Raw genomic sequence first — 12,912 nt, forward strand, 5'->3', positions numbered from 1 at the left:
ATTCACATACCTTAGTGTGGATTTGTGCAGTGATCACCACAGTTTGGGAGAAAGAGGCTGGATTCAATCTATAACAGTGATTGGTTCGACTCTAACTGGGAGCTACCAGCTCTCAAGAGCCTGTGTTCTTGGTAGAATGTGCTCCTGTCCATGTATAATAACCCTAAGCTCTCCTTGGATTTAAGTGGGTGGGTTTGAGGGTGACTGAAGTCCATTTCCATTCTGCAGAGGCCTAAGGGGCCTGGCAAGATATTACCCCCTGGCCCGTTGTCCTCTTCCCACCATTTCCTTTTCATGTGCCCCCTCTCCTTCCCATTTGGCACCCCCAGGGCCCCACTAACCCATAAGGCTCTTTGGGCAAATTAGGAGATCATCCTCTGCCCTCAAAACACTATACATCTGTCAGAACACTGCCATGATAAAATTAAAAATCCCTGTGATAATTATAATATGAATGATGTGCTAACCAGATATCCTCCCCCCTCAAAGAGATGCTCAAAGAAGTTCTAGTGAATTCTTCCAAATTGGTCTTTCTTCCTCAAAAGCTGCATGGTTTATTCACTGCCTTTGAGATCTGGCAGAGAGGGAGGAAGGAGACACAGGTGTCATCCAGAGAGGGTGAACTTCCACTTTGTAAAGGCAGACCGGTTTGCTCCCAGAAAATCAATATCTGCTTCCAGTTTGGATCCTTTCCAATAAACCATAAACTTTCATGAGTCTTTGGGAACATTACTGTAGGGCTAAGTTGGTGGACAAATATTTGCTTTTTAAAGTTATTGCAATGAAAGCCTTAAATAGTGAAGAAATTTTCATTTTGAAAATGCAGACTGGCTTTAGCATGAATGTCAACACAGAGCATTTATGTAGCAATTTACAGTTTCTAGGACCTGGCAAGATTCATTACCCCGTTTTACCCTCAAGAATTCTATGGGAAGTTAAGTCATCTTTACACAAACATGGAGTCTGAGATCATTAGGTGATAAGAAACTCAGTCAAGTTCACACAGCTATATAGAGGCACAACTCATATCCCAGCTGTGTTTAAAATAGATAATTTATCATATACAAATGGTCCACTACATAGTCAAACGATTCCTATAGTGTGCAGTAAATAGCCACCCAGACTACACTCACACATCAAGAAATGTCCTCAACAACGCAGTTGACAGGATGATGCTTCCAGAATGGATTCTCTGCCAGTGAGTCCAAGATCCCTGTGTCCCACAGGTCCACAGAACAACTTCCCCATGCACCCCTGACCCCCATTCAAACCCATTAGAATTCACATACAAGGTTGCAATGGGCAAGGCACTTGGCAAGAGGAAGATCTTCAGAATACACTTTCCAGCTTGGCGTGTACTTCCCACTCTCCTACCCTGAGGGCACCCGGCAGCAGATACCCTCAAGCGCTGAATCAGAGGTGACTGAACTTGGCACACAGTGAAGAGGCCCATGCGCTCCAGTGTGGCTCCTGATGGCCAACACCTCTGCTCCTTTGGAAAAGGGTGAGTAAGCACTTCTCGGAGAGTACATTTCTCTATCACTACAGGTCCACTTTGCCAAAGGGATGAAAGCCCTCTAGAATGCTGTTCTTCTTGTCCTGCGACCTCAGGGTTTCATAGGTGGGCACCATGGCATTCAGAGACAGACCTTATACTTCTAGTCAGTCTGCCCCTCTGGCCTTAATCTTCAGGGTCAGTGCATCCATTTAAAACAAGAGATGTCATCTCAGGCGGTACTGGCAATCAGGCGGTGCTGGCAACGCCATCTGATCCTTGGAAAACCAACATATGTGCCATCTTACAGTTGGGTCCATAATGGCATTTCCTCTAGCTATAAACTATGAGCTTGTATCACAGATACGGGAAGACTAGAGAGTAAAATTAAGATTTAAAAACGATTTTAAAGAAAACCTGGGGAAAGAGGAGGAAAATGTGAAGGGATTTGGCTCAGCAGAAAATCTCTTTGGCTGCTCTCAGGATCAGAGTCCTTACACTCAGGGCTCAGGCCCAGGCGCATCTTGTCCTGGGAGATCTGTCAAGATCTGTGGCCCCTATTCTTTTGGGGAGAGCAGCCTTGTACCTCTTCAAAGGCACCCAGAATGCAGCTGAAAAGGGGGCTCTCCACCACTCAGAAGGCACGAGTGAAAATACAGAAATAAGGGTTTTGTCTCCAAGGCTTCATAAATCACTGGGTGGCAGGCATCAAATAGAACCTTGGAGGAGGATGCGGTGCTACAGCTTGTTCTCCTCGAAGAGGATCTGGGCGTAGACAGTGCTGGTGGGGGCGCCTTTGGCAGCCTGGTGGGGTTTGATCAGCTCCAGCTCGGCATAGGTTAAGTTTTCCTCAGCAATCTTTGGCTATAAAAGAAAAGAAAACAAAACAAAACAAAACACAATTCTAGCTGACCACAGGAGTTCTACATCACACATTCATTCATCAAGCATGCATGTTCATAGCATCTTGGGATTCAGAGAGGGATAAGTGCACAAGAAATTTAAGAGGCTACATAGTATCCAATAACATAATTAATAAGATAGATCTCATTGTCTTCATAGAGCACTATGTCCTACAGTGATATCCTGTGATTTGCTTTCAAGTTAACATGAAACATTCACAAAAAAATGACTAAACACAAGGCTAAAAGAAAACTTTAATGCTGAAGAGTAAAAACAATGTATCTAATGGTTTCTGACCAAAAGGGAAATAAAAAGATGGAGATGGAAACAAAAAAAATTCTAAAATAACAAAACTAGAATGCCACCACCTAGAAATTTTTGTAAATGACTTAGTATAAAACTATAATTTCAAAATATCTTGAAAATAATGCTAAGGAAAATATTCCTTGCCAGAACCTAAAGCCTACATTTGAAGCAGTGCTGGGAGAAAACCTTACGCTAAACTGAAATACTTACACTAAACAACATGAATTAAGTGGGTCAGGCCTCCAACTCAAGGAGTTAGAAAAAGAGGAACAAAATAAAGAACAGCAGAAGGAAGAACTTCATAGAAATAAACCCAGACTGCATAAATCACCAGTAAAACAGGTAAACTGAAAAATAAATTAATCAAGATAAAAAGGAAAAAAGCATAAGTGAATAAAATAAAAAATAAGAGATATAAACTAAATGAAGGAAGTTTAAAAATTTTTAAACAAGACTAGTTTGCTGAATATACTGAAAAAACTTCTAAATACAGGATAAAATGCATAATGTTCCAGAGAAATAGAAATTATAAACATTAACTCCAGGAAATCTGAATGTACTGTCAAAAAGAAGGAAGGAAGGGAAGAAGGAGGGAAGAAGGAATGAAGGAAGGAAGGAAGGAATAAAGGGAGGGAGGGAGGGAGGATATCATTTATTAACACAAATTTTAAGTTAAATTTACTCAAAGAGAATGAAGTACATTAAAAGATAGATAATCATATTCAAGTTTATTTTATTCCAGAAATGCAAAGATGGTTTGATATCAAAAAGTCTATTAATATAATTCATAATAGTAATAGATCAAAAGAGAAAAGGTATATGATTATAAATGCTAGAAAGGTACTTAATACAATTAAAAACACATTTTTGTTTAAAACAATTTTTGAATGAAGTAGGTGTAGACATATATTTTCTTAATATGATTAAGGAACATTATTAAAATAAAGAAAAATTGGTTATTCAAATCTAGCAATATTAAAAATTAAACCTAAAAGTTATTTTTCAATAGATGCTGTTGGAATACTTGGACAGCCATTTAAGAAAAAAAAATAAAATCACATCCTTATATCATTCTTCACCCCAGGTTAATTCCAAATGAATTAAAAATTTTAATGTGGAAAATAAACCTATAAAAGTACTAGAAAATAGGTGGGGATTTTTTTTAAAAATAGCCTCCAAGTATGGAAATTATTTTAACATATGACACAAAACCCAGGAGCAATAGAAAAAAAGATGTGTGTATATTTTCATGCTACACATTGCAAAACCATCTCTAAAAATCAAAAAACAACTGAAAACATGAGGAAAATATTTACAGCTCGTATTAAAGGGCTTTGCAATTCAACAAAGATAATAAGCAAGTTTCCACTAGCAAATTCAGCAAAGGACAACAGACAGGACCAGCAGTTCATGGGAAAGAAAAATGCAAGCATCTCCGACACAGATGAAATGATACTCACCCTCTCATAATCAGAAAACCGAGACTTAAAGTCACACTTAGACATCATTTATGTGTCTTTCAAGTTACCAAACATTAAAAAAAAAAACAAAGGTTGACAAAACATAGAGGTTCTCTCCTTTACTATGAGTGGGAATCTTTCTTGGTACAAGCAAATAACTGTAAACACTTAAATAGGTATCAGTAGGAGATGGGGACATTCGTATAACACAATATATGGTGCAGTCTTTAAGAAAAAAGGAGGAGCTATATGTGTACTTTATATTTCACTATCATATCCTGTGTAAATACGTGTGTATGCAGGTATGTAAGTAAATATGTGGGTACATATTTTACATACTTAGAAAATCCTGGGAACTCTTGGCACTCATTCAGAAAATGGAGAGCACGTTAACCATAGCTCTTTCTAGGGAAGTAACCTGAATAGCTGCAGGGAGACTGAGCCTTCACTGTGTACATTTGTTGCTACCTTTTGGATTTTGTAGTAGGCACACGTATTTAAACAATGCATTAATTAATTTTAATCCGTAATTAGAAAAATAAAAGTTGGTCATGAATTTAAAGTCACACAGTCATTTTCATTTAAGCACCTCTGCTTTTTATAAGGATGTCAGACGTAGGGTCTTTTGGTTTTGGCTTTGGTTTTGTTGTTGTTTGATTTACTTTTTTAAAAAAGTTTGTATGCCTCTTTCCTGGTTATCTGGTGGAAATTCCAAACAACTAAACCATCTTCATTCAATTTAAGTTTCTTAAAAAGAATGCCAAAAGCAAAAACACTTCTTTTCTTTTGAGATGATGCACCCTAAAAGGCACAGGAAGTAATAGACAAGGAGAGTTACAAAGAATTCCTTAAGCCAGCACCTCTGCTGGAGGCGACTGCCAAGTGACCTAGACAAATCGTCTAGCAATTTTTCAATTTCAAAGTTAAGATCATTTATAGGGATGAGAGCCTTCTGCTTGCCTTTTGACACCAAAAGTCTTTACATTGCTTCTTAGTCATCCATATCTTACAAGCAACAAAAACCCTGTTTACGTTCTTGCTTTTTGGTTTAATTACATTTCCCACTATAATGATTCCATTTAGAAATGCCATGTGTCCTCAAATAAGCCCACAAAACTCAACTCATGTAAATTTTAGCACCAAGATTTATGAAATCATATTGTCCAGGTGTTTTATTACATTACCTTGAAATTGCATTGTTTTCTAGTGTAGATTATCTGTTTATTCTTAAGTTATTCCATTACGTTTGGATATGAAAAATAACACTAGCTCTCTCAATACAGGTCACCAGGCTGGCTTGGCTGATGTGTTGTTTTCATACATTTTTATGATGTTCCTATAGTAAACATAATTTAATAAAGCCAAAGCACACTAAATAAATAATTGCATCTAGAAAAGCAATAAAAACAAATAAAATTAGTACTTTCATAAGTGGAAAAGGTACTTCAATTACTGCTACAAGCAACAACCCACCATAAAATGTGTAGAATCATTTCCCTTATGCATATTTCTGGAATATAATAATTTGATTGAAGATATGAGGCAGCTCACAGGAGGCTCAGAACTGTGAAGTGTATAGTTTCCAAGATAAGATGCATAATATCAGTCCTTGGCATCTTTAAAGAACCTATTGTGTTTCTGGCATGCAGACTTGGCTATCACATCAGCCATGTGCCTAATTACATTTCCCAGCTTGTTTAACTGGAAATAAATTCCTAATGGCCAATGAAAGGGGCAAATGTATATTCCTCACTGGTTTTCACCAAACTACCTTTCTTTGCACTAATGTTTCAGTGGAAGGTTTAAGGTGCATCTGAGGAGAAGCTTAGAGAACATTTCTGGCACATCAGTAAGACTAGGTAAACTAAAAAACTGGTGGTAAAACCAAGAGCCAGGAGCAGAAAGCAGTGGTTAAAGCAGGTGGTTGCAATGGGGCACAGCCTGACGAGGAGCCTGCTGCAAAGCCCCACCTTTATTTCAGATGATACAAGTTTACTGCTATCTTCAGTAGACAAACCCAACCTGGACTGAAGCTAGGGAATCACTCCCAGCGCCCCTGAAAATGAATGAGGAAGCACTTCTGTTAATTTCCTTATAGCTACTGGCCCTCAAAATAACTCTCTTCAAGCCCCTACCCTACTCTGGGGGATGCAGGAAGCACAGAAGGTTGTGGAGTGTTAGTACAAATTGTGGAACTCAGGATAGAAGCTTCAACAGTGTTGAACTGTCTATTCACAAACACTCTTACGACTGTAAATTCCATTGAAAACCTCAAGGAAACTGCCTGAAGGAGGAGTTCCAGGCCTCAGACCCGGACCGAGCTTTACATTTATATCCGGATGTTGTAATCACTGGAAAACAGGCAGCAAGAGTGAACCAACTGCTGCTGGGAAGTCCTGGCAGAATCCTTTAGAAAAAGCCCTAGAACTTTCTGCATATATGAGAAGCAACTTGGCCATTTCCTCTCTCCTGGGGCTGTTTGGTTTTACTTTATTTTCCCTTTCACCTAACCCGCAGTGACTCCTGGTCAGATTCTCTTTCTATTCCTCAAATAAAGACCCGGCATTTGTTGTATTCAGCTGCTTGGTATCTTGTGTGTCTAAAACCCATTGTTTCATGGACCCTTAGTCTCACTTTTTATATTAGAAAACTACCAGCCAGGGAGAAAACTACCAGCCAGTGAGAAACCGCAAGTAAGTCTGGAGGGGGATTCTATGAGCAAGGGGGGATGGGGGGTCAGATACAGGCAAGTACTGATGCATCAGAGGAAGGCTGCAATAAAGGGAAATTCTTCTAACTCTCAGATCAATGAAAGTGTTCATGGAGAAGAGGCGAGGAGAGTGACTGAGGCTATCGTCCTGGGACTGACTGCAGATCATGGGTGCAGGAGGAATTTGGATCTTAATTCAAAGGTCAGCTGTGTGACCTTGGGCCAGTTCCATCACTGGAGCTCAGAGATAATAATACCTACTTTGTTGGACGATTATGAGGATTGAAATGAGGTCTACTTAATGTTTTGGCCCAGCGGCTGCCCCATAAAAGGTGCTAAACATGTGTGTGTGAACAAATCAGTGTTTCAGTGGCATCACCTCCTCTCTAGGGCCAACTAAAATAGCATGCATATGGGCACATTCTGAATGCTTCATAAGTTAACAAGAACTTTGTGAACTAAGTAGCCCTGGATATCTTTTGACAGGTAAGGAACAGATTCTAGAAATTAGTTGTTATGGACTGAATCACGTTCACCAAATTTCCTGTGTTGAAGCCCTAACTCCCAAGACCTCAGAACGTGACTCCATTTGCAGATAGGGTTTTAAAGGGGTAATTAACTTAAAATGAGGCCATTAGGATGGGCCCTGATCCAATTTGATTGGTGTCCTTCTAAGAAGATGAGGACACAGACACACACGGAGGGAAGACCACACAGGGAGAAGGTGGCATCTTCAAGCCAAGGAGAGAGAGAGACCTTGGGAGAAACCAACCCTGCCAGCACCTTGAGCTCAGACATCCAGCCTCCACAACTGTGAGAGAATAAAGTCTGTTGTTTAAGCCGCCCTGACTGTGTGACTGCGGTATTTTGTTATGGCAGCCCTAGCAAATGAATACATAAGTCAAGGTGAGGACAGAAGAGAATGGAAGAAGAGAAAATAGCCTTCCTGAAGGGGAGATGAGAAGAACTACCTGATGGGGTGGGAAGATATAAGAGATTAAGGCATTTATGTCAGCAGCAGAGCACCCTCCCCGAGGCAAGGCAGGGGACAAAGGTCTGATACATTTATCCCTGGTTCAGTGAGGAGCAGGACTGGAGAAGAGAGGCTCTAGGACTTCCTCACATGGTACCCTACCCCCCTACACACCTCCCATCCCCAGTTGCCTGGCCCGCCATGGCCAGGCCTTGGCCTTGACCCTGCGCCACAACAGATCTAGCTGTCTGGAAAGGGTGCAATGGGGACTCAGGTGCTGCCATGCTGACTGGTATGAAGGGCACCTGGCTCCAGCAGGGGAGGGAAGCTAACAGAGGGAAATCAGCCAGGTGTGGCTGCCTCCATCTGAGCAATGCACCTGGCTGCCAGGTGACCGGCACACAGGCCAGCTGCAGGACATTACTGCCCTCTGAACTGAACCCGGGGCCGAGACAGATCCTGCAGTCAGCTGAGCACACAGAGGCTGTGAGTGCCAAGAGTCAGGTCGTTTCTGTCCCCAAGCCCTGTGTGCCACCTGCCATTCTGCAGCTCTCTCTGAAGCCACTTTTCTTTTGTTACCATGTTTCATGCTGGGAACGTAAGGAGAAACAAAATGGCACGCAGAAGCAGCCCCACCTCAGGAAGAGACTGGGCTGAGGTTTCGAGGTAGAAGACAGAAAAATCCCACAGGAAAGGGCTCCTTGCCCTAGGGGAGCGATCATACTAGGTCTGTATGCTCGGACTTCCTTGGGCACGGCCTCAATTCTTCCGGGGAAAAACAAATTAGATGTTAAGACAGAGCAGCAACATGAATGAAAACCAAGCCAACCTGCTCAAGATGGCAGAGAAAACAGACCGAGGAGCCTAGTCTCTGCTGCCTCAATGAACCACTGGACTGGCCCTGGGCCTACCCAAGGTCTCCAGGTTTAAGTGACTGAGGGTTGAAATTCACCCCATGCTCAGCTCTCCCAAGACGTTCTGTGGAGCCAGAGTTGTTCCCACCATGATGGGGAGCTCTTTAATATGTCTATTAAGATGGGTGCCTTTTTGTAACCTACCTAAAGGTGCCATATAGACGGGCAAGGGACCTGGCCTATGTCCAGATATCTTGCCCTAAAACACAAATAAAAACCAATCTGTTTCAAGATAAAGTGAAATACATAAAATAAACCAAGGCTTTGGGAATTCACACTCCCAGGGCTAAGCAGAGTGATCAGATGTTGGGAGGTGGTGGCGTTTCATCTCTGGGTCGCACTCAGCCATGGTGGCAGCCTGTTGCCTGCTGCCCTCCGTGTGGAAAAAGAGAGCCCAGCCCATGGTGGGAGAGGATGGTGGGGTTCAGGATGTGGGTATTGACAGGGGCAGGACTGGGCCAGAAGATTTATTCCCTCATAGCAGAGGATCCCACTGCTACCTGCCTCAGATGTTTCTGACCTGTCCTTTGAATATCAGGGGTTCTCTAGCAATGAATGCCATAGGTTGCAAAGCCCTGAGGGAAGGGGTTTCTTTACATTGCACATCCTGTGACTGCTGAAAGTACCAAGGGTTACGCTATGGATGCAAAAGAGCCACGTGATCCACTCAGTCCTCCTTCCAGGCTCCTCCCTGAAACTTCTCTAACAAGGAAGGAGAGTATAGGTTTCTGTTTAAGCTGATCCCCTCTACATGAAACTCTTGCCCGTCACACACAAGGTGGACCCCTACTCCTTCAACACCCACCAGGCCCTCTGAAGGCCCTGACACTGATGCCATTGGCAGCCACATTCTCCTCCACTTATTGCACCTGTGATGTCCTCTGACCCTGCACAGTGAACTACTCGGATTCTGTCTCACCCTCTCTAATGACCACGATCACCATCACAGAACTGCTCGCTGGCCAGTGAAGGAAGGCATTTTACAACAAACTAATGACGAACTCATTCATTTATATAAGTAACATCTAAGAATGTTCTAAGCATGCATGTTTCTGAGCTATGTTCTCAAATGTGTGCCAGACCCCTCACGCTGCAGGCATGTTCACCAACGTATGTCCACAGACTCAGTCCTAGGATTACAGCTCCACTCACACCTCCTGCTGTGTCTCTGGTGACATAATGGAGGTTTCTCAAAGTTTCATTTTATTTGTGTTAAATGACATGGGTAAAATGGACATTTTACGTGTTCAGTTCTAAGAATTGTAGCACAGGTATAGATGTCTGTAACCACTGCCACAGTCAGGTCTCAGGACAGTTCCACCACCCCTGCATGCCACCCCACTGCAGTCCCACCTTCCCTCCAGCCCTGACCCCTGGCAACCACAGATCTGTTTTCTGCCACTATGGTTTTGTCTCTTAGACAAGGTGACATACAAAGAATCATACAGTGTGTTACCTTCTGGGATTGGCTTTTTTTCACTAAGCATAATTCCCTGGAGATTTATCCCGGTTGTTGTGAGCAATGACTGTCTGCTCCTCTCTGTTGGTAGAGTATTCCACATGCAGCAGCCAGCCATCCACTCACCTGCTGGATGACTTGTGGGTTGTTCCAAGTTTTTAGTGGTTATAGAGTTGTTATAAACATTCACATATAGGTTTTTGTGTGATGTTTTCATGCCTCTAGAGTAAATACCCAGGAGTGGGTTTGCTAGGCCACATGGTAAGTTATGTTTAACTTTGTAAGAAACTGCCTATTTGTCTAGGCTGGACCATTTTGCCCTCCCACCTGCAAAACATGAGTGTTTCCATTGCTCCACATCCTTGTCAGCACTTTTTTTCTTGTAGCCATTGTTCTAGGTGTTAGTGGCGTGGTAATTACCTTTTCCTTATGCTTAAGGAACTTTCCAGTCCTAGACTTGAACTCAACTGCTCCTGGATGGCTGCTGAGCCAAATTAAATTCTCACATAGCACAGCTTCCTCTCAGAAGCATTGGGAAAGGTTTAAAATGCAGTGATGAACCTTCCTGGACTCTGGGCATCACAAAGTGAGTTTGCAAGTTTCAGAGCTTGCAATGGCCTATCTAGCCTTCTGTTCTGCTAACGATGAGGTACTATGACAGCAGATAGCAGCCTCTGGGCTGAATCTCCCACCTCTAATACAAGCCCCCTTTCCCCCAGTTTGAGGGTGAAAATCATGGGGAAGAACAATTTTATTTGGCTAATGCAAGAAAAGTTAACCCCAAGGAATTCTGAGGTTGTGCACCTTTCTGGAAGATAACACACTTTAAGTTCTTAATGGGTAGTTTCTGAGTATTTCATTTTGTAGGTGTCTTTCCATAATTCAAGCTGGAAGTTAACATTCTTACTAAGAGAGAGAGGTTTAGTATTCTCTTATGCAGACTCCTGCAAAACAACACTTTTTCACAGAGATCACAGTTAGATGTGTAACTTGAATTAAGTCACAGGAATAAAAGAAAAATGCAATTGCAGCCTCTGCAAGTTCTCTCAATGTCAAAAGTTCAATTGGGTAATACCATTATCACAGCAACAGATCAATAACTGGGACATGGAATGTTTATGCTAACGTCACCTTAGAGTTTAAAAATGTGACTGCAGCTCCACAGAGCTGCACTATCAGGAATCTATTTGCCCATGAGAGAATTACAAATTATCAGGAGCAGACTTCCTCTTCTCCCTGCAAGATAAGTGCTCATTTTTTATTCAACAGAGTAACTGGTAAAACAAACTCTCCCCTAACAGCAACCACTGCACACATAACTACGGCCACCAAGGATCTTGAGGCTGTGCATTCAGAAAGCTCGATTTGACAGAGGGTCCTCAATGGGTCTCCACAGGACCCAACTCAGGAGAGAAAAGTATGCTGTGAAGCCTATCAGTCCTACTATCATCAACATGCCTTGGATATGAGCTTGACTCAATCTCAAGGACCATGGGTGTTGATTGGCAAATTTATTTAAACCTATTATGAAAAGAGAATATAGAGTTTTATGATGTATATGTTAAATAAAAATAAAGAAACAAAAGAAATGCCTTTCCGAGACAAAGGACATAATCCAGAAGTGGCTTTGGGAGGTAGCAGAATGTGGTGGCTGAGGATCGGTTCTTCTGAGAACGGAACTCAGAAAACGCTAACTAATTTTTACCATCTCACTCCATCCTCATGCCAGCCCTGTGAGGCGGGGCTGGTGATTATGGAGTTTGGATTACAGGTGGTGTCTGGATTCAGAGGCAGTCAGTCCTTCCCAGATGCTCGTGGGCAGTCCCAGGCATTGCAAGTGCACGTTCAGAGGCAGTGTCTATGCTCTGATGTGAATGTCTTGTATCCAGGTGAGCAGACAGGCAGACAGCAGTCCCTTCCCAAGAAGTAGGCCTGGGATGCCAACAGGGAAAATAGTGAACATCCCTTGGCATAAAATGTTTGAGGTTTTGGAGCAGTCCCTCACCACTCAGCAGGCAGTATGAGCTCCAACTAAAGGGGAAGCTGGGGTAGAAGGGAACTGACCCCATCCTTATCAGAGGCAGGAGCCCTGGCTTGGTGTGGAGAAACTGAGGACTTGAGGCCACAGAACCCAAGACTTCCCAAAGATAGAAACATGGAGCTGTCCCTGGTGGGAGAGAGTGATGGAGGGGAAGGAAACAATTTCACTGGAACGCCTCCCCTCTCCACAGCCTCACCCCCAGGTTCCCAGTGCACCTCTGGGTGGCATGGGATGCAGGCCACAAGGCTGCAAGGCTCTGTTTGGGCCAGGCTGTGTGTGCGGTGGCAGCAGACCCCTGGGCGGAGCTGTCTGCTGGATAGGTGAAAATATGAGGCTGAGTGTCCAAGGGCTACTGGAGACGTCCAGGGGCATTTTCAGAGGTAATCGTTAGAGCCATCACCAGGTCTACTCTCACCATCTCCTTGGAGTGGAGGCCACTGGTCCACTGGGACCTCTGGCTCTAGCAGCATAACTCATAGTAGATCTTCACTCAGAGGTGAGGGTTGGAATCCAGTTGCACTCCCAAATCTAGCATTCTGTTGTGACTGCTGACTTAGGTGTGCCTTGACCCAGGGTCCAGAGACACATGGGGCCTAGGCACTCTCGGAGGCACCAAACGCCCCACCTACTCTGCAGCTTCAGGTACAAATG

General features: G+C 43.0%; 1 protein-coding gene across 7 annotated transcripts in view; it reads right to left on the reverse strand.

Moving 5' to 3' along the window:
• The window catches only part of VSTM4 (V-set and transmembrane domain containing 4), a 115,947-nt gene that overhangs the window by 12,656 nt on the left and 90,379 nt on the right, over positions 1-12,912 (reverse strand). For 4 of the 7 annotated variants that reach the window (XR_012417727.1, XR_012417724.1, XM_065520710.2 and 1 more), the window contains one exon: positions 796-2,359. The exons of 2 other annotated variants lie outside the window; for them this stretch is intronic. Coding sequence is in view for 2 of the 5 variants with exons in the window: in XM_045399887.3 (XP_045255822.1) it covers positions 2,234-2,359 (126 nt within the window). In the remaining 3 variants the exon portion in view is untranslated. Of the gene's footprint in view, positions 1-795; positions 2,360-12,912 lie in introns of those variants that run through there. One more of the 7 variants, XR_012417728.1, reaches the window with a different exon arrangement.

The sequence above is a fragment of the Macaca fascicularis genome, chromosome 9 (assembly GCF_037993035.2).
Source record: "Macaca fascicularis isolate 582-1 chromosome 9, T2T-MFA8v1.1".
Lineage (NCBI taxonomy): Eukaryota > Metazoa > Chordata > Mammalia > Primates > Cercopithecidae > Macaca > Macaca fascicularis.